Genomic DNA, 20,422 nt, shown 5'->3' with positions numbered 1-20,422 from the left:
CACCTGCAACAGTGTGTGGTCAGCATGTTTCAGAGCTCTTACTGCTCAATTCCTGCAGGACCAGGCATGCCATCACAGAGACACCTGAGCCACCAGCACTGGTTGATGCTTCCTCTCCTCAGTCCTCCTCACCCCCTGTTCCAAACAGCTCCTAGTTGCTCCACTGCATCACAAAGTTGACTACCACAGCAACAATCAAAGTAACTTCTGTACGTGGCTTTAAGAAGGAATATCTTGTAGTTGTCAGCTCTGCATTCTCTTCCCTGTGCTGCCACAAAAAACTGGGTGCCTTGAAGCCAGATGTTAAGTCTCTCTCAACTCACCCTTCTTGGCACAACAGTTCAAAAGGAGACTGAAAAATCTGTTAGTAAAATGCTACAGGCAGGATATGCCCCTTCATTACGGAACAAGGCAAAGGCAGTTCGACTCGACTACAGAGAGGAGCTGCAAGGAGCACTCTAACGCTACCACGGACTTCAGCTAAAAGCAGTGCTGCATCACCACTGCATTGCTGCTGCCAAAGTACTCATTTCTCACTCAAATGAAGGGATAGATGCTACTACCTTCAATTTGAAATCTTGTGTTGCGAGGTGTCCATTAACTTCAAAGCTCTTTGCCTCAGACCACAAACTAGTTATTCTTGGCAACTGAGGCAATTTGAATAACATAGTAGAAAAAAATAAGGAAAGAACACATCAGTGAACTGGAGCATGCCTTTGCAGCAGAATAGTGTTGTAGATTTTGTTTTCCATAAGAATCAAAAACTAAATATTAGTGTCACCCTAGTAGAAGTATTCAGCTAGCTCTTGCTAAGTTAGCTATGCCTCCAGTTTTAGATTGGCAGATGATAACTGGTAAGGCCCATTTAGTTAGATGCAAATAGGTAATTGCTGCTACAGAGGTGTGTTCAACATCATTATAAAAAACATCTTCTCCTACAAATGCAGTCTCAGTGTTTCAGTGCAGCAGCTAAAGACCTGGGCTTACAGCAGGTCTCCTTTCTCCCTCCAAACCTTAGTTTCCACAGACTCTGCTCAAGTTACTGGCCATGACTGCAAATGGCCCAGGAATTTAGGGTGCACTGAGAGGTGTCCCACAGAAACTCTGCCTCATTCTACTCATACAAAATGCCACCAACACAACAGTGCTTAAATCAGGCCTGTAGCAGTCAGCCAGTGGTTCTACTACGCTTGAGCCACAAAGCAAGACCAAACCAGTTTTAATACACATAATATCCTGGCTTAATACAAATGGGGTTGACAAGCCCTTTGATATCTACTCTGGGGTTTCTCCCAGCTTAGTTGTGTGAGCAAATGCTAAAAGTCTTCGGTGTTTGTGCTCACCTTGGCTTACTTAAACACTATGACCTCCTTCCTCTTCCAGAGCGCTTACAGACACCTTTGTGTTTCAAAGGAAAAAGAAAAAAAAGAAACTTTTCTTTTTCCAAAGGGAGCAGGTTGAAGGCCTATGCAAACCTCCCCAAACGGACCAGTCTCCTGATAAGAATACCTGTGTATTTTAGTCAGTTGTTTCCTTAAAACAAGGGACAATAGACAAGACCATAGCTTCCAGAATTCACTAAAACGAGGGGAAAAAAAACACTGCATATGATCTGCACCTGCACTAAGAGTCTGATACTACTAGCTGGTGCTGGTCTGAGGCACTCGGAACTGTACAGAAATTGTGGGAGAGTTAAAGTTAAAAGTCTTCATAAGAAATGTTTCACTTTGTGGCAAGTTTCAGTTTTGCTCATGTCGTGGTTTAAGCCCAGCCGGCAACTAAGCCCCACACAGCCGCTCGCTCTCTCCCCCCGCCAGAGGGATGGGGGGAAGCGAATTGGAAGGGTAAAAGTGAGAAAACTTGTGGGTTGAGATAAAGACAGTTTAACAGGTAAAGCAAAAGCCCCACGTGCAAGCAAAGCAAAACAAGGAATTCACTCACTGCTTCCCGTCAGCAGGCAGGTGTTCAGCCATCTCCAGGACAGCAGGGCTCCATCACGCGTAACGGTGACTTGGGAAGACAAACGCCATCACCCCAAACATCCCCCCTTCCTCCTTCTTCCCCCAGCTTTATATGCTGAGCATGACGCCATATGGTGTGGAATATCCCTTTGGTCAGTTGGGGTCAGCTGTCCCGGCTGTGTCCCCTCCCAGCTTCTTGTGCCCCCCCAGCCTGCTCGCTGGTGGGGTGGGGTGAGGAGCAGAAAAGGCCTTGACTCTGTGTCAGCACTGCACAGCAGTAACGAAAACATCCCTGTTATCAACACTGTTTTCAGCACAAATCCAAAAACATAGCCCCATACTAGCTACTACAAAGAAAATTAACTCTATCCCAGCCAAAACCAGCACAGCTCAGAAAGACAAAAGGCCCGTAAACTGAAATGTTTTGCTTGGCAAATGAAGAACAATTTTTAAGAGGGAGATGTCTAAAAAAGTCAGGAAGCTTTAAGCAACAAAAACTTAACTATTTCCACTTATTTCAGCGGAGCTATGCAACTGTATCCTAAAGCAGGATTTAGTCCTCTAGCTTACTCTAAAGGTAAAAAGAAGAAAACACTGCTCTGGAAGATGAAAATCGTTGCTAGAAAATTCTCCATGCTTTAAGGATGGGTAGAGAAACAGGTGTGGAAAGGTTCTCCTAGAGCACTATAAGGGGCACTGACACACATCTTCCAGTAACTGTACTTACTGACAGATCCATTTACCTCCCCTATTAATATCTTTTAGCGGTGATGCCTGGTTGAAGTTCTCAATCTGTAGAACATATATTAATTATTTCTTCTTTCCAGTTTATTCAGCATCATTAATAACTAAAAACCTCACACTGGAATCTGCAAGCCTCAACAATAGGCCCCACATGCAGAAGCAGCAATGAGAAGCTCAAGACTTCCTTTCTAAATTTAGATTGCTTCAAACAGAAGTGAAAGTTCTTTGATAAATCAACAAACCCATGTTTTAGAAGCATATAAGGAGAGTAGAACTGGGCAGGAAAAGTGCTTGCCTGCACTGTTAAACTTACTCGCAAAAGGCTTCTGAAGATCTTCAGGGATCCAGACCCGAGGCTCCTGGCTGCATTCCGAAAACTGTGGTCAATTACCTGTTTCGGCAGCATCAGATCAGACCAGATCAGAGCCTGGATCTGCTGCATCCCAGCAAGACTTCTCGGTGTCACATTAATCACTGCTCTTAAGTGGATCTCACAGCTTCTGCTGTTACAGCTCTTCCATTTGGAATAACTAATAATCATCATATCAGAGGCACTCTGTAGCCCCCGATCAAAGCATGATTCCTTATTCTACTAATTAAGTGTCCTGTTATTCTTCTCTACTTCCCCAAGATGCACACAGTACAAATTAGATTTTCTTTCTAGGCAGAAAATGAATGACAGAGACCTGGCCTCTGTTCACTTTATAATACATTCCTGAGAGAAAAGACAACTATATTTTAACTTTAAATCCAAATTTAAAAGTACCAAAAGCAAGATGGAGGCAGCGGGTCCAGTTCTGCCTGCAGAACCCTGAAAGCAGGCAGGGAATGGCTAATGGGCACGAAGCAGCTTCACTGCGACTGTTGTCTGAGTTATACCAGCAAATATCCAGGGAAGTTCTGCAGAGGATATTTGTAATTCCATTTACACTGACATTAAAAGAATAACTACTGTTCAACTGCCTTCTGGACAGTCACTGCCCTAACTTAGGGCAAGCTAGCGTTTCCCTGTAGACACATGCGAACACGGCACAGCCCCAGTGGTGAGTCTCAGCAGACTTGGAATTAGTCCTTTAAAACGTAGAGCATCAAGACAGAGTCTCCCCACTGAAATTTAAAACTAGGACATCCTGGTCAGTGGCTTGTTTTGCACTGTGATGGGCCAGGGAATCCTTTATCTCTGTCTAAGGGGAGAGGGTTCAGAAGACAACACAAAAAAAATGCAAAGCAATTACAAGGAGTCACCAATCTTCTTCTTAGACAGAGGATGCCATGGGCCTGCGACAGGGTTCAGCCCCAGCCCCCAACACTGTCCCTCTAACCACCTCCCCAAGGACAACCAGAAGAAACGCATGAAACTCCTTGTTTTCTCCTTTTAGGAAAATCACTGCTAAAAAAAACACAACAGGAAGCTGTCTCTTTTTTTCCTCTCATTCATTAAAGCATGGGAAGTATATTTGAGTCACAGCCATCTAAGCACACATTCTGCATGCACCATCTGTTACACCCCCTTCCCCGAATCACTTTTGGCTGACCAGAAGTGTTGCTAGTCAAGCTACAAAATTCACAGCCCATATTTAGGTGGGGAGAGTTCTATTGAAAAGCTGTCTGCTTTTACTTGCCATTGTGGCTTTACTTTGTAGGAAACAAGTAATTTTAGGTATTTTGAATGATATCCTGAATAACGCCTGAAAAGGCTCAAACAGAGCCAAAGCAAGTAAATATTCTGGCTTTGAGTTCTGTTTTAGTCTTTTCCACACTAACACTAATATCTGTCTGCTATCATGTGCTTTGCCCGCTATGCTGAACATCACAATCCCTCTGCTAGGCTAAACTTGCACACTTCTGCAGCCAGCTGCAAAAAAAAAAAAAAAAAAAAAAGAAAAAAAAAACACAAAACAAACCCACTCACTTTTTGGAAGAAAAAAACACTATCCAGCTCCTCATCTCCTGTGCACTCGCATAACCACATTGATTTCAACAGCAATTTAAAGCATCACTGTATAGGTCATGTTGCTAGTTGAACAGTCTTGAGCTCAGGTGCATAAGATCAATGAGATTTGCATCTTCCATCTACCTACAGCCCCAATAGTTCAGACTGAAGATACATGTGCTGCACTTAGAGAAAGACGAACAAAAGACATCTATTACCAGACTGAGCTGTGATACACACATGCCCAGAGAGATTAGGGCCTCAGCTAAGGTTTGAGTTTCCACCTCAGGAATGCTCCAGGGTTCAGTTTAAACAGCTCGTGCAAAAAGCAGGTTTACAACGTAGACAGTGAGCTCAGACACAGAACTAGCAACTGTCAACTAGCATAGGTACAAGTGAACACTACAGCTGCACCAATGATTACTTCATGTTCCTTGCAGCGCGTACAGTGGAAGTACAGCTGGGCTGGGATATGCCTCTGGGATCTGTAGATAGCACAGGAGCGCTGTGCAGCTCTGGCTTAAGGCAAAAGACATATCTGACCACCTGTATACTTTGGTGCTTCTCAGTTGTCCTCCCACCTTATCAGCAGTACAGTTCCTCATCACCTGAGCTATGCCAATAAGGAATAGCTGCAGTCAAAGCCAAGCCAGATTGCCAAACTGTTTCTTAATCATGTCAAGCTAGTCTTCGACTAGGTTCAGACTCCCACCAAGAAAGAGGAGTGCCCACGACATTTCTATGGACAACTGCTCACAAGTTATGTCTCAGAAGAACTACCCACTTCTTTTGTAACAGGTGTGTTTCCAGACTCAAAGAGCCTCTGTTACCCCAATTTGCTAGCCGTGACAACACTGCATTGCTGGTAGCATTGACTGTGTGGGATTACTCCACGGGAGTGAGAAATGAGCAGGGAGGGAAGTCTAAGAGATGTCTGAATCAGTATCTCTGGGTGGTGTCAGCTATACATCATTCTGTGCCTTTCACCACAGCAGTAATCTAGCCAATACATTCTCCAACCCCCAAAACAGTGAGAGATAGCCAGGCTTGCTTTCATTACAATTTTCCTTTTAGTTAAAAAAAAAAAAAAAATCCCTATGGGCTGAAAATAAGGATAAGAAATCTTAGCCTTAAAGGAAAAGTGAGGGTTTATCCCTCAAGCACCTGAAAAATTCCACGGTCTATGCTGGAAATATCATTTTAAGCATAACTATTCCCTAAATAATTTGGTGTGTCACATGACTTCTTTTGTTAAGCGTTCCTATTTATGAACAAAAACAGGTGATAAATTTGTGTACCACCATGCTGACTCATAGCTGTAAATTTGTCACTAGTATGCAGCTGTAACACTAATCGGGGTTTTCCTTGTGTAAAATGCAGTTAATAGCTAGCATTTGAACTTGAGTAGCAGACCAAGTTCTGCTCAGGTGGTATCTGTGCAAGCTTGGTTACATCCATGAGTTTAGCTAGATACAGCTGAGGTTCAAGTCGGGCTACTTCAATTCTGAACATGCAATAAACATCAGAAATCGTATGCGGAGACTGAGGCTTGTCTGGCATGACAGACTGTGAGTTCCTATTAGTGTGTACGTATGTACAAAGGTCTCAACTCCAGGCTCTGCTGAACTTCTTTATTAGAGTTCAGTTGCTGAAAAGGGTCTCCAAGCTGACTCTGCATGAAGATATTCTGAGGAATAATTCTGTTTTAACATAATCCAGTGACCACAACACAAGCAGTCTTAGAGAGACAGAGGCAACACAAAGCCTTACTCTGATACTTCCTGTCTTGCTTCCCAGTCAGTGCATCGTAGAATCCAACCCAAGGCGAGAAGTACATACAGACCTTGACAGAAAAGTGAAGAGAGTCCCTTGTCGTGTCTTCATCTTGATGATAACCTACTCATCAGAGCTTGTCTTGGAAACTCCAGCTAAGTTAAAACACTGCTGCTGACTTTCTATGTCAACATTTATACAAAATCAATGGTAGGAGATGAGCTCAATTCCATTATGATGTGCAAATTCTGATCATATACAGAGACACATTGTCACAAAGAAAAAGATGATGTCTACAGGCTTGATAATAATATATGGTTCTCCCTCCTTCCAAGTCAAACAGACTCTCTGTTGAAGCCTATCTTATACAAACAAGCCCACAAATTTAAGAAAAAAGAAAGAGTCCTACAAAAAAGAAGACACCTTTAAGAAAAACAAATGTGTTGCATGTATGTAAGACATAAGATGAAGTAAGAGACTTTCGTCTTCTCTTATATAAGACCTGCTGGAAAAGGAAGTCTTTTCAGCTGAACAAGGCTCAAACATGTGGCTACAGGTTGCAGTTTGGCCTGAAAAATTCACTACTCCCACTACTTCCAATTTACAAACACACAGTCTTCCTTTCCTTATGTGTACCACATGCTCAACTTCCAGTCTGCAAGTTTGGACGATTACAATTCCTCTTCCTCTCCTCTCATGCCTCCCCCCATTTTCAAAGCATTTGTTTCTGCTTAGAGATTGCTTGGTAAGAGATAAGCTTTTTCTAGCCAAATTGCCAAATGAATCAGGATAATGCCAAAGCAAGTTCAAACATATTTAATCACAGGTATCATTCAGCCAATATAAAAGACTGATTTGTGGAATAGTAGACTTACTTATTTGTGACACAGCACAACTGGAGTCAGGCTTTCTGATCTGGTGTTATGTTTTCTGGAGGTGCTGAACAGAAGACATTCCTGAGGAAGAATTCAAAGTGGTCTTTGCACACAGGGCCAGGACTGTCTCTATCACAGACACAGTCCAGCCAAAGAGCAATGAGGACAGTTTTTCTTAAAGAGCAGGCAGATCTTAGCAATGTGTGCTACCGCCCCACCCTGACACTCCCACCATAACCAGTTTGGAGGCAGTTTCCATGCCAGAAACACTGCAGTTAGCTCTTATGATGTAAGAACCAAGGTAGAAAGAAAATACATCTGCAATCTAAATACACTCTAGGTCTCAGTTCAGCCTGGTCCTGCCTCATCTTTGCTGCAGTTCAAAGTGGCAGGGGAAGGGAAGGGAAGGTGTCCCTTAGTCTGGCAATTCCCACAGTTTACCAAACCAGCTATGCTGTTTCCAGCAGAAGAGAACCTTCCCTGCAGCCAGCACATAGGACTGTATTCTCCTCCTCACCTCCAAGAGACTCACTTGAGCTGCAGTGTTAGAAGTTTCATGTGTTTCACTACAGATGTCAAGTCTAGTCCCATTATCAGCTTCCTAGCCAGAGAAATGAATCCAGAAAGATACTGTTTTTACAAAGAAATACAGCTAAAAATAATATGCTTCTAACTTCACAAAACCAATTTAAGAGTCATGCAAGGGATTAGCGTAGGGACGGAGTTAACATTGGATGCTTACCACATAGCAAGATACTTTTTGCTCTCTTACGTATGGGTTAAAATTACCATTATTTTCCATTTCAGTTTTGTAGTCGACTTGAGAAGTGAGTAAACCTGCTAGGACAGAACTGAAAGCAAGCTGTATACCAGAGCGTTGGGTAAAAAGAAAAACACTCAAGCACTTATTCGGCAGAACACATAAAACTTTAAAAAAAAAAAAAAATACAAGTCCTTGTGGCATCAGAGAACCTACTCTGCTAATAACCAAACTAACACAATCTACTTTCCACTACAGGGAAACTCCCTGCCCTTCTAAGAAATGACCTTTCTACATGTGAAACAGGGTCAGCTCATGTAACACATCCACACTCAACACATTATTTGCAAGCAATTCCCATAGCCCTTTCTTTCCCCTCCTTCTTTCTGTATTACAGAAAGTTCTCCCTGCACTCATTCGAGCTACCATGAGTGCTTATCTTTACCTGTCAAGGTCCCAGTCTGAAATCCTTATCTACCATGTGCTTTATTTTGAGAAGACCTTAGACACAAGAGGAATGAGGAAGGACTTAAAGCATTTCAGTAAATTGGGAGGGACATAAGCATGCACTCAAATACCTTTAGTTAGGTTGATGTTCTTGACTTTGAAACACACACACACACATTATGAATCATATGGTATACATGACAGCTATCAAAGCTGTGAACAGGCAGAGAGGAAAGTGGTGCCAAAAGGACCAAGCTAGTATGTCTAGTGTAAAAAATAAAATAACACAGGTATTTAGATGAATTTGCACTGGTGTTTTAGGCTATTGATTCCATTCGCATTACAACTACTTTCAGAACTTTACTTCAGGGCTGTGCTAACCTTGGGATTAGAAATGGCAATGAACATGCACTGCTGTCTGACCTGTGCTGGTATAGAATTTAGACAGCCATGTCCACCTGACAGCATTCACCCCCATGCATGGGTGGTCTGAATGCCTGCGGCTCACTGATATAGAAGATTGTGTTCAAGCAGATATCCCTTCACCTGTTAAGTTCACAGTTTTGACACCAAAACTAGACATTACAGAACTTTCAGAGATGTATGAGCTATATACAAATCATATTATGGAAGCCTCCCTGCCTTTTCATCCCTTTGAAAAAAATCAATAAACTGATTTTTGACTTAGTATATTGGACTGTTTTCAAATCACACACGTGCAGCCTCGCATTTGGCCTCAGGAGCTACTTCTTCAAGTTCCAGAGTCAAGTCTGCTCCCTTCCTACTTCCAGTTTGCTGCTTTTATCTATCTCATGTTTTATCATTTCCTTGTGGCTTTGCTACACAGTTTACCAGTTATACTGATGCAGCTAAGTTTTCATAATTCTTTTTCCATGAAAAAGTTTCTGCACAAGAACAGAAGATACATGTAGATTCAAATCTAAAGTACAGATGAGGCTTGCAGGCCCAGCAACCATACCACTAGTAACCCCTAATCAGGATCCACAGAGCCATTCAGTGACTCGTCAAGACCACCCAGAGAACCACAGCAAGCACTGGAGATCTCCGAGCTCCTAGCTTCTGGTTAAACTACTGACTCTTGAGGAGTTGCCTACGGTCTGCACAGAGCTGCGCACCACAGTCAAACCATCAGTAACACTGGCTCTCTGCAATATAGGAGCACCTGCCTCTACTGATGCGATCTGATAGGCAAATGCGTATGACCACACACGCATTTCTGACACATTAACCAAGGCACAGTAATTACACCACCTAATGCCACAGGCAGGCCACCTGGTACTTGAGACAACACTGCAGCCCACCACCCTCTGGTGTACCATGCGAAATTACAACTTAGGGAAGTAAACACAGACCCTCATCTCCTGCCGTCTGGTTCTCTACTCTGCATCTGTAGACAAACCCACCGCAGACTGGTGCGGAGAGTTAAGCACAAGACTGGGGCTATGCTTGACAACATGTATTTTGGTACCGGCAACTGAACAGAGCGAAGGGCACGGAGTCTGTATCAATGCCCATAGCTTCACGTGTTGGCGGAGATCCAGTACTTGGTTGAATTCCCAGAGAAATCATATACTGGACCGTGCAAAGAGAATTCTTTCAGCTAAGATTTTTTCTGATCATAAATTTTATGATCATCAGTGAATGTGGCACCCATTTGTTTAAGCAGATAAATGTTTAAAAGGAATGCATGCACACATTCGACAACTATCACTAAAAACAGCTTTTGTTTCTTTAGGAAGAACCTGAAGATGATAGCAGGCCTTTATCCTTTGTGAATAAAGGTTTCCTTTTAGAACAGGTCCACCAGCAAAATACTGATGATCATTTTCCGAAATGATGCTGATTGACATTGTTTGGGCATTAAAAAGGCCGTCAGTAGGGTTGCCAAAAGCCTACACAAATATTGTTTTATAAAGAATAGCCTTTTGAATGCTATTTGGAGGTGGCAGGAGGAAAAAGAGTGCTACAAATTTGAAAAAAAAAAAAAAACAACACAAAACCCAACAACAAAACACCCCATAAAACAAACAAACAAAAAAACCCCACAAAAAAGGCAGAGGAAGAAGTAAGGAAGAACGATAGATTTCCAGGAGGTTGTGCCAAAAACTACCTACCACCTATTGTTTCACAATTTTTTTCCCAACCTTCATTTCTTGCATGATGAATTTTGCAGCATATATGTTTGTTACAGTTATGCTGTTGTAGTGATCTTTCTTCCTAAAGACCCAATGCTCTAGCTCCACAGCCTCCAGTATCAGACTAGAGCACAGGACCATCAGACTAGAGCACAGGACCATTAGCCTTTACATGAAACTTCTATCAAAGAAGGGGGCGGGGGGATTGTTTACTCTGCTTAGAGCAACACTACCTGCACACAAGGTAAAAGGAAATGTTATTTAAGTATCTAAAGGTCAAACGAACTAAGCAAAAATAAATCTACATTCCCTTTGTAAATACTTATGCAGATTTGTGTACAGATTCAGCGCTTCTTTCAAAGCATCACAACAGCACATTTTGTGCTTAAAGAGTTTCATATAATCTTTCTAAACAGCAAAACATCTCTCCAACCCAGACCATGATGCTGTTTGTCAGCCACACCAACGGAATGAAAAGGAGGATCAGATTAGATCAGTGAAAACGAGCCAGGGATAGAGACAGGCCTGGAGCAGAGGGCAGGAACCATCAGAAGCAAACACCAAAGACCTGAGTCTATCCAGCTTCCCAGGACAGGCGATGTCGCGACCCACCTTCTGCTAGGGAGCCTCAAGTCACCTCTGGTCCCCACCTCACATCGCTTCTATTTTCACAGCGGCATCAGAGCACAGCTACAGGCCCCAGGGCCGCGCAGCGGAGCGGGGGGCGGCGGAGCACGACCACACGAGCACATGCCGCTCCCGCTCCTCGCGAACCCGTCTGACAGCCCGGGGCGCCCCACGCCCGCCCCGGGACGCGGCACCCACGGGCCTGCCCAGCGGTTCCCCCGCACCTGTCCTCCCCCGCCCGCTCCCCGGGCGCGCCCTCTCCTCTCCTTTAGCACCACGCTCCACGGGACGCCTTTCTAGCGGCGGAGGGCCGGGTGGGGGGCCCCGCCGCGGCCAGCCTGGCCCCACAGCCCGGCTGGGGAGGGGACCGACCCCCTACTAACAGGGCTGCAGCGGGGCTGGGAGGTCCTTCCCTCCTTCCCTTCCACGTACACCCCCACATCCCTCTCTACCCGGGGGAGGAAGGAGGGAGGGAGGGAGGGGGTGCCTCACGGCCCAGACACCGGTGAGGGCGCGCGGCCCCCGGTGCTGAGGGGAAAGGGCGCCGGGGGAGGGGGCAGGCCCCGGCGGCCCCTTTGAGGGGCAGGCCTCGGCCCCCAGCTGTGAGGAACAGGCACCCCGGGAGGCGGTAGCGGGGCTCCTCTCCGGCCCCACCGCGGCTGCCGAGCCCCGTACCTCCAGGGTGCGGATCTCCTGCTGGGTGAGGTCGTTGGACGCGGCGCACTTCGTGCGGAGCCCGCGCAGGTTGGAGAGCGAGATGTCGATGAGGTCCTGCAGCAGCCCGCACTGCTGCAGCGTGCTCCGCACAGTCGGCAAGCCCCGCGCTGCCGCGCCCGCCCGGGACCCCGCGCCGCCGCCGGCCGCCGGCTCGCCACCGCTCCGCTCCTTCCTCTCCAGCATGCCGGCGGCTCGCAGGGCAGCCGCTCTATCCATTCCTCGGCATCAGGGAGGCCGGGGATGAGAGGCGGCGGCGGTGGGAGCAGCAGGGAGGGAGGGCGGGCAGCCGGCGGTTCGCTCCGCCCCGCCTCTCCTCTCCGGGCAATTACCGCGCATTAACATGCACGCCGGCGAGGCACCGCGGGCGCGGCCGGCCCGCGCAGACGGTGACTGCTCCGCCCCCCGCCTCAGCCTCTCACCGCCCGCCTCAGCGTCTCCCTCCGCCCCCGTCAGCGACCGCCTCAGCCTCTCACCGCCCGCCTCAGCCCCTCCCTCTGCTCGCCTCAGCCCCTCAGCTGCCGCCTCAGCGCCTCCCTCCGCCCGCCTTAGCCTCTCACCGCCCTCTCAGCCCGCCTCAGCCTTCCTGCAGGTATGTCGCGACTTGCAGCTCGCCCTAGAGGAGCCCCCGGCGCCGGTCCACTGAAGGAAAAAGGGTCGGGGCAGTGCTGGGCCTGGCCAACCCACCCGGAGGTGTGAGGGCCCGGCTGGCGGGTGCAGCCCCTCGCAGTGGGTGAGGGGTCCAGCCAAGCCCCTCGCGCCTCTTGGCACTGGAAGGAGTGCTGTGCACAACACAATGAGACGAGCCTGTCTGTGTGTCTGCAGACATTAAATGCCACGAGGACCTGAAGGTCTGGAGGTTAAAAACAGCATCAAAATGGCGTTGCGTGTTTTCAGTGCCATCCCACAGAAGCTCCTTGTGTGTTTCTGGATGGGGTGTCTGCTGCGGCCATGGCACAGCCGGAGCCATTAGGGCTGGAGTTTGTGGTGTGGCATGGGCAGTTACAGAGTTCACTGACACTGGTGGCAGCTGTGCCATTACACTGACACAAACCAAGTGCTAGCTATAAACAAGTCATTTACTAAGGCCATAGAGAGTTTTCCTAAAATAGGCTTTCCCAAATGTTCTATAAATCTATCAGGTACATGTTTTATTTGACATAAGCGTTTACTTAGTAAAGAGTAAGTGCAGGTCTAGTACACGAAGTGGGCATTATTATAAACATCTTTTAGTGAATATAAACACTTGAGTGCAATAGGCATGTGGGCTCATTCATATCATGAGTAGAAGGGAGCTTTATTATGGCCTTGTGGAACCACTGCGGTTTCAGCTTTCGCAATGGAAATGCTAGAAAAATGGTACAGGTAACTGCATTACGGGTGCATTTGGTTGCGTATCCTAACTGTCTGATGGACTCACACGGAACTGAGATGTCAGTGCAGGAACCACGCATCTCCCAATTATTAGAAGAATTAGGACTGTTCATCTGACGTGAGGGATCCAGAAAGGCAATTTGGTTGCATCTTGCTGACAGAAGAAGATAGCCTCCTTAATTTGGACTAGATTGACACCAGGTTTTAAAAGCTAAAATTACATCTGAGCCACATGTGGCAATACAGAAGGGAATTTTATGCAAAAATAAAAGGGGGAAACTATGAATATAGGACATGAGGCAGTGGAGCAGGGCAAATCAGCTGACACTGAGCTGTTTTTCTCATGGTTAGATGGATACTGGTATCCACATTAGTTTGTGTGCATTTGCATCAAGTAGCGTGGCATATGCTGTTTAGTAATTTTCTTAAGAATGTGGGTCAGGTTAAGTATTTGATTTCATTGTCATTATTCACATGCTGTGAATTTTATACGCACTAAGGGCTTTGCTGGATTAGGGTTTAATTAGTTTGCCATCTGATGAGTCCTGTGGTTTTGGGAAAGTAACTTATTTTGCTTATTGCCTCCATATTTCTGACCTTGTGAAAAAGTCTTTATCTACCCCCTCTCCTCTTAGGAGCACTGGAAGTTTAGCACTGGAAATTTTAGTTTGTAGAACTCTGGCAGACTGAAATTCTCAAATACAGGTGGCTGTGGAACTGAGAAATATTATTAACAGGGATATTATTCTTGTAGACATTCTCTGTATACCCACCTGGGAACATCCATTTGCTAAGAGACAAGAAACCTAGTGTATTGCATAAGAAAGCAAACTAGGAAAATTGTGGGCTGTGCATCACAAGATACTTGGCATTCTCTGCAAGTGTTTGTGTACTGCGTTGGGAGTGCCGGCCTCATTAACTGGCTACCATAAGTGGGCAGCATTCCAGTCCCAGCATACAAGACTGCCCTCCGGGCCTGCATGGAAAAATGTGCTGACTAAACACTCCATACGCGCCATGCATTCATGTCCCTGCTCAGCATTGCTCTCTGGCTCGCATGTTCATGAGGCTGTCGCATTCACAGGAGAAATGGGGAAGCTCTGAGTGCTCTTCTGTGGAAGCAGATCACACGCAAGTGAGCTGCTCTCATTCTAGCTAGCTGCTTTGACTACAGTAGCAAGGCTGAAAGAGGCAGCGTTGCACACACTGAACCACAGGGGAACCATTGTCTTATGCCAAGATGCACCCAGAGCTGTGTTAGGACAGCAACCTTGGGTGTCCCACAGAGTTGCAGCCTGCGTCATCCAGGGTGACCACTGAACAGATGTGATGCTGAGGTACCAGGAGCAGACATTTGTGATCACGGGGGTGGGGAGAGAGTGTAATTTTTGTGATTTTATGGATGAGGTTAGCAGGGTTTCACAGGGGGTGTATCCCTTTTTCCAGATCCACAAAACCAGCCGTGACAGAGCATCCCCATATACTGTTCTTACGATGGGACAGATTCTATTAAACTGTCACACACATCTATGTTAAGGTCTTTATTTAATTCCTTAAACACACTGTGTTTCATATGAGGTCTGTATTGAGAATGTATATTGGAGAATGCAGCTTATAATGGGGGGGGAAAAAAATGATTCCAACTTCATTAGCATTAGTGCCTAGTGAGCAGTATTTCCCAGCATCTTGCATCGTGTACAGACTTTAAAATTCTACCATGTTGATCCTGTTGTGATTTTTTCAGTCTTTGCCTTGAAAACAAAGATACAGAAAGAAATGGAAGGAAAGCATGTTGATTGGCAACTAAATTCAGGTTGCTATTTCACCACAAACTTTGTGTGTAATCTTGATAATTTAAGTTGTCTGGAATCACAGCTCTCTGCCTATAAGAAAAGGGGGATAAAAACACTGCTTTATCAGAGGTTTTGAAAAGAGAAATACAGTGGCTGGGCAATGCTAGAAGGACCATGTGAGCACACTGAATGAGCTGTTTTGCCCAGAGATGCAGGGAAGTAACATTTTTCATGCTGTACATTATACATGTATTGATGCACTTGTTAGGACTTCTTCTTCAATGTACAATGTATGTGTGGTAGAGATATGAACTGCATTCTGTAGAGGAAAACAACCACTTTTTTCTTGAATCAGGGGAACCACAAACACATTGTGTACTTCATTCCTATGTGAAGTGTACAGTGGCCTTTTTCGCATATCAAAAAGCAACAATAGTTTTGAAAACAAAAATAAAATGTGGAATGCCTAAACTGGGTCAGAGAAAACTGTTAACTCCTTGGTTAAGCCACTGACCTAAGAACTGAAAGGATTTCTCTTCCCCACTGCTCCCCATATCTTGCCTACACAGACCAAGTTCTCTGGCACAGGAATTTTCCTTTGCTAACTACCACAATAAAGTCCTAACCTTGCTAATCACCTCTAGGAAGTCCTGCCCTATAGACCATATCAAGGGTCTTCAGCTCAGTAACATAAGCTCACTGGAGAAAAGCAAATACCTTTTTGGTTTTTTTCCCCGAAGAAAGAAAAGCACTGATGCATTTCACATGCTGCTTTTATGAAAAGCTTCTATTACCTTTTTAGCTAGCTTGCCCCAATTTCATTCAGCTATCACAACACTGAATTTAGATTATGAGACTGAATTACTCTATTTGATGTGTTTAACACATAATAGAAACCTGTTTTAAGAAAATGCAGTGTTGAGATTTGAGGAGCTGAAATGTTAGGTGTTTCAGATAAAAGAGGCCTTTATTATCGATGATTTTCTCCTCAAAGGCTTCCTCCTACACAGACAGTAAGAGCATTCCTTTCTCATCGCAGCAAAGCACAATAATACACAGTAGTTCTGGCATGCTTGTCTGCTGTGAAGTTGAGGAACTTAAGTCCTATTTTTAGACATGCAGGTGGATATTCTTTTTAGGACATACAGGGAAAGCGAAGATGGTGAGATGGTGGTCGTGGGACAAATCCTCACCATTTTCCCCAGTTTAAATATCTCCATTGCCTGCAACTGAGCCAAATCAGTTCATACCAGTTTAAGATTTGGCCTGCACCTTTCAGAAAATTTTTAGCATAGGTCCACTTCTTCCACAGATTTTTTCCTGCTCAGCTGCCCATTTGGTGAGCCTCATGCACAAATTACAGTAGAGGCCACCTTGGGCAAGCGAAACACCCACTCCTTTCTGTCTGCTTATTTTTTTGTTCTTTGGTATCACCCATCATCAGAGAACCCAGGAATTTAACAGGACTCTTCTGATGGTTAAAATGGCAAGGTCAAAAGCAAGGGATGGAACACCAAATCCACAGGTTTGACAGTGGTATATACCAATGAGACATGGATAGATACAGGAAACTGAACTGTATGCTGAGAATAATGGAGGAAGAGATGTGAAAATTAAACATTACTGTTGTTGTTAAAAATAATTTTCTCTTGCTCCACAAATGGAGGACACAAGAAACTAGCTGTGTAGCTACACTCAATGTTTTCTGTAGACAGGTCAATGGAAAGGAACTTCGAAATGGGACTGAAAGGAGGATCATTGGAGTGATGTGTTTATCTTATAAGACCTCACCTCCTGGAGTCACGTGAGTAAGCAAGAATTGCAGCTGTTACAGCAACCAAAAACTTTCTAGCTTTAAGAAAGCTTGAATATACAAATTTTCATGGTCTATAAAACAAATAAAAACCTCAACATTTATTTTTAGAAAAATCTCATGAGTTTTGCAGGCTTGCTTTAGCATTAACTGTGTGGCAATAACGCTGCCTTTTCTCTGCTGTTTATCACCAGTCTCTTCTGTTTAGACTATAAACTGTTTGGGGCAGGAAGTGTCTTTTACTCTCTGCTTGCACAGCAACGCCTGAATCTCAGCTAGAAGCCTCTAAGCCCTGCTGTAATGTAAATACTAAATAATGATATCCACAGAGGACTTAGCCCCCACCCCACTTGGAGGCCTGCCAGTCTGTGGGGTTTGTTCTAGCAGCAGACATGCCAACAGTGAAAAGTGACAAATTTTGTTGGCGAAAGATACTCATAGGTCTAACGAGGATAAGAAACACCCGCCTCTAGAAACAGAGGCTTATGTCTCTCCGAGGATAAACACACCCAAGATTGACTCATGCTGGCATAATCCCCTTGTGCAATTTGTATATTGGCATTGATGTATGTGAGGCAAAAAGACAAGTATTTGGTTAACAAAACAACACAGGGGTAATAAAAAATAATTAGGCAGCTTTACTTCTCAAAACTCTGCAGCAGGTGAGCTGCTGCTGTTCCCCTCAGACAGGCATACCCATCCCTGCAAGCAGAGCTTCCTCATGTTTGTTTTATCTGCAGCAAAATAACCAGTTTATTTGGTTAAATGTTATAACAGTAAAAATAATAAATAAATAAATAAATAAGTAAAGTCCAGTAACCCACAGTCTGGTGAGGGAGGGGGTATATACTGTGGTAGAAAAAGCAGGCTCATATTCCACGAGAGCTTTGTCAAGTGTATTGCATAAGGAGATTACAGCCCTGAGTCTGAAACACGGCTGATGGCGTTAGTTCTTTTTGCCGCTACCTCTGTCATTAGCATGCTACTGAACTGTATCACAACCACCCTTCTTTCATCTGTGTGAAAAAAGGCTCAAGGTCCATCATTAAATTTTTCAGAGCTGTTACCCCACATGGCTATTAGCTTCATCCCCCCAAGCCCTTTCTTGTTGTTGTTTTAAATAGAGGGAAAGGAGTTGGACAGGTTAATCATCTGTTCACCTTATATCCTGTGCTCTTGGATTCGTTTGACGTAACAGGCCTATAGAAAGGACATGAGTCCAGATTCTGCTGTGGACGCCCTGTGTAAGGCCTGTCCTGCACTCAGGGTTTTGGCAATGTAGTTAAGTTGATTAGCAAAATGAGAAAAAACTCCTCACACCCCTGCGTGCCATACTTCTGTCAGCAAAACTCTAACTCAATGCCAGTTTTGCTGGTAAAAGGAAAAAAAAACCCAAACTTTTCCTGATGCAGCCTCTTCTGTGTGGAGAGAGATTTTACCACCAGTTCTCATACTGTTCTGTGGGAGGCCTCACTTCCAGTTCTACAACCCTTCTTCCTCATCTGCATGTGCAATGCCTCAGAAGTGGGGTGGCCACATACATTCCTCAAGCAATTCATTGTCTCTCATCGCATACCTGGCAAGAAGGCTGTCCTGGGATCAGCAGGGCCTGCTGGATAATCCACATCCCTTTCCATGGGAGGAGCAGGACCACAGAGACCGCTAGATCCAACATCCGCATTCTTCCCAAGATTCATCTGCACATCCGATGTAGCCGTGTCCCTCCATTGTGGGACACGGAGGAGCTATTGCCATCTTCCACTTGTGAAACACCCGTGAAGTTTCTTTCCCTTAAGCATTCTTGTGCACGTCTTGTAGCTCTCAGTTATGTAGTCATCTCTGGGGAGAGCCTGGATAGACTAACATCTCTGTTTTAGAAGAGCTGCAAGAACCCCACAGTAGATAGAAATGGAAGGAGCTGGCTTTCACAGCTTTCTGGAAGTTAAGACACTGTAAAACAGGCTGGGCCATATTAGTGGAGGATCAGCCCAGATGCATCTGGTTGGCATTGCCTGTTGAGTTCCTTCATAGGAGGTGGAATTCTGCAAGCAACTGCCTCTGTGTTCTGGTGTTCCTCCTGGCCTCACAGCCTGCTCCTGCTCTACTGAGTCAGGCTCTCGGAGACCAGGTCTATGGAAAGCCTGCAGATAGTCTAAAGGAAACTTGCAACATTATTATGAATATTTAAAAACTCCAACCTGTCCCCTGCAAAAACTGGCTCAGCTGTAAGTCATTACAGTGATGATAATAGAAAGGACATTTTATTCACCTATCAATCATGCTAGCTCTTGATGAGTTGAGAATTAATCTGCAGAAGGAAAAGCAAACACGTATCTTTTGTCCTTCCCATCCAAAGTCTTTTGAAATCAGTGTCTTCCCAGTCAGTAAGTTTTGGATTAGGTCCTCATTCCACCTTCCTTTCCCCTGTTCCTACATTACTGTGAAAATTCAGGCTGTTTCTCTTTACTTCCTTCCTCTTCACAAAATGTCTAATAATCAGCCATCTGGTGTCCAAGATGCCTTGAGTATTAGGGCATTTCCTTTATCCAGGGGAGGCTTGTGAGAAGAAAGATAAATGTGTTCATGACCCATCCCTGCTGTGTGCTGATTAGGGTCTGGCATTTTTTCTTTGTTCACAGTGATTACTGTAGCGCTAAGTTGTTTGGTAGAGAAACATACTTAAAGGGAGAATCTTAGTTTCTGGTCTAGCAGATTTCATTACATTACTTAACTATTCTTAATTAGAATTCTATATAACAATATAATACGTGTAATATATGTTAAAGACGGAGTGGGATTTTGAAGGGAAGAGGCAAAGGGAGATCTATAGAAAATATAGTATGTCCTGAAGAACTGCAGTCTGGATTCATTCTCATTTTAATTCTGGCTCACAGTGGCACCCTGTTTTTCAGAACTAGCTAAAAAACTTAACCCCTTCCTTTCATTCTGTATGGCAGACTAGTAGCCAGAGACCCAAAGCTGCAATATAAACTGTGTGCAGGGCTCTGTTCAAGTCAGTGACAGTCCCTGGGGAACAAGGGTTCTGTGTACCATGCTGTATAAAACTGGGTCAGGTCTCAAGGTAGCCAATGCATGGAGATTCAAGTTTAAGAGGAAAAATATTGAAGGGCACAGAGAAACTGTGACAGAGCATCCACTGGACCATTGCATTTTTTTAAAACAAAGCCTGGAGGGAGAGGGCAAGTCAGACTAAAATGAAAACAAAAGCAGCAGGAAGAATCTGCCATCTTAGCTCTTAACTAGAAGGCAAAGAAAAGAACTACCTTTTTTATTCTATGATGACTTGCAGGCCAAATTCTTGACATAAAGGAGGTTTGTGTCTTGATTTGTGAGCCCTTGGGAGTTGCAAATTTTTTGTTGCCTTGACTGTGGTAGCATGAAGAGATGCCAGTAAGGTACTGTTCATATTCACAGAATGATACTCCCTTCCC

General features: G+C 44.8%; 1 protein-coding gene across 1 annotated transcript in view; it reads right to left on the bottom strand.

Annotated features, from left to right (window-relative positions):
* The window catches only part of KSR1 (kinase suppressor of ras 1), a 72,623-nt gene extending 60,396 nt beyond the window's left edge, over window positions 1-12,227 (bottom strand). The window contains exon 1 of the mRNA XM_076354798.1: window positions 11,952-12,227. Within this exon, the coding sequence (XP_076210913.1) occupies window positions 11,952-12,209 (258 nt within the window). The 5' untranslated portion in view covers window positions 12,210-12,227. The remainder of the gene's footprint in view (window positions 1-11,951) is intronic.
* Window positions 12,228-20,422: the final 8,195 nt, after the last annotated feature.

This window comes from Aptenodytes patagonicus, chromosome 17 (assembly GCF_965638725.1).
Source record: "Aptenodytes patagonicus chromosome 17, bAptPat1.pri.cur, whole genome shotgun sequence".
Taxonomy (NCBI): domain Eukaryota; kingdom Metazoa; phylum Chordata; class Aves; order Sphenisciformes; family Spheniscidae; genus Aptenodytes; species Aptenodytes patagonicus.
This window is presented reverse-complemented; position numbering and strand designations above follow the sequence as displayed.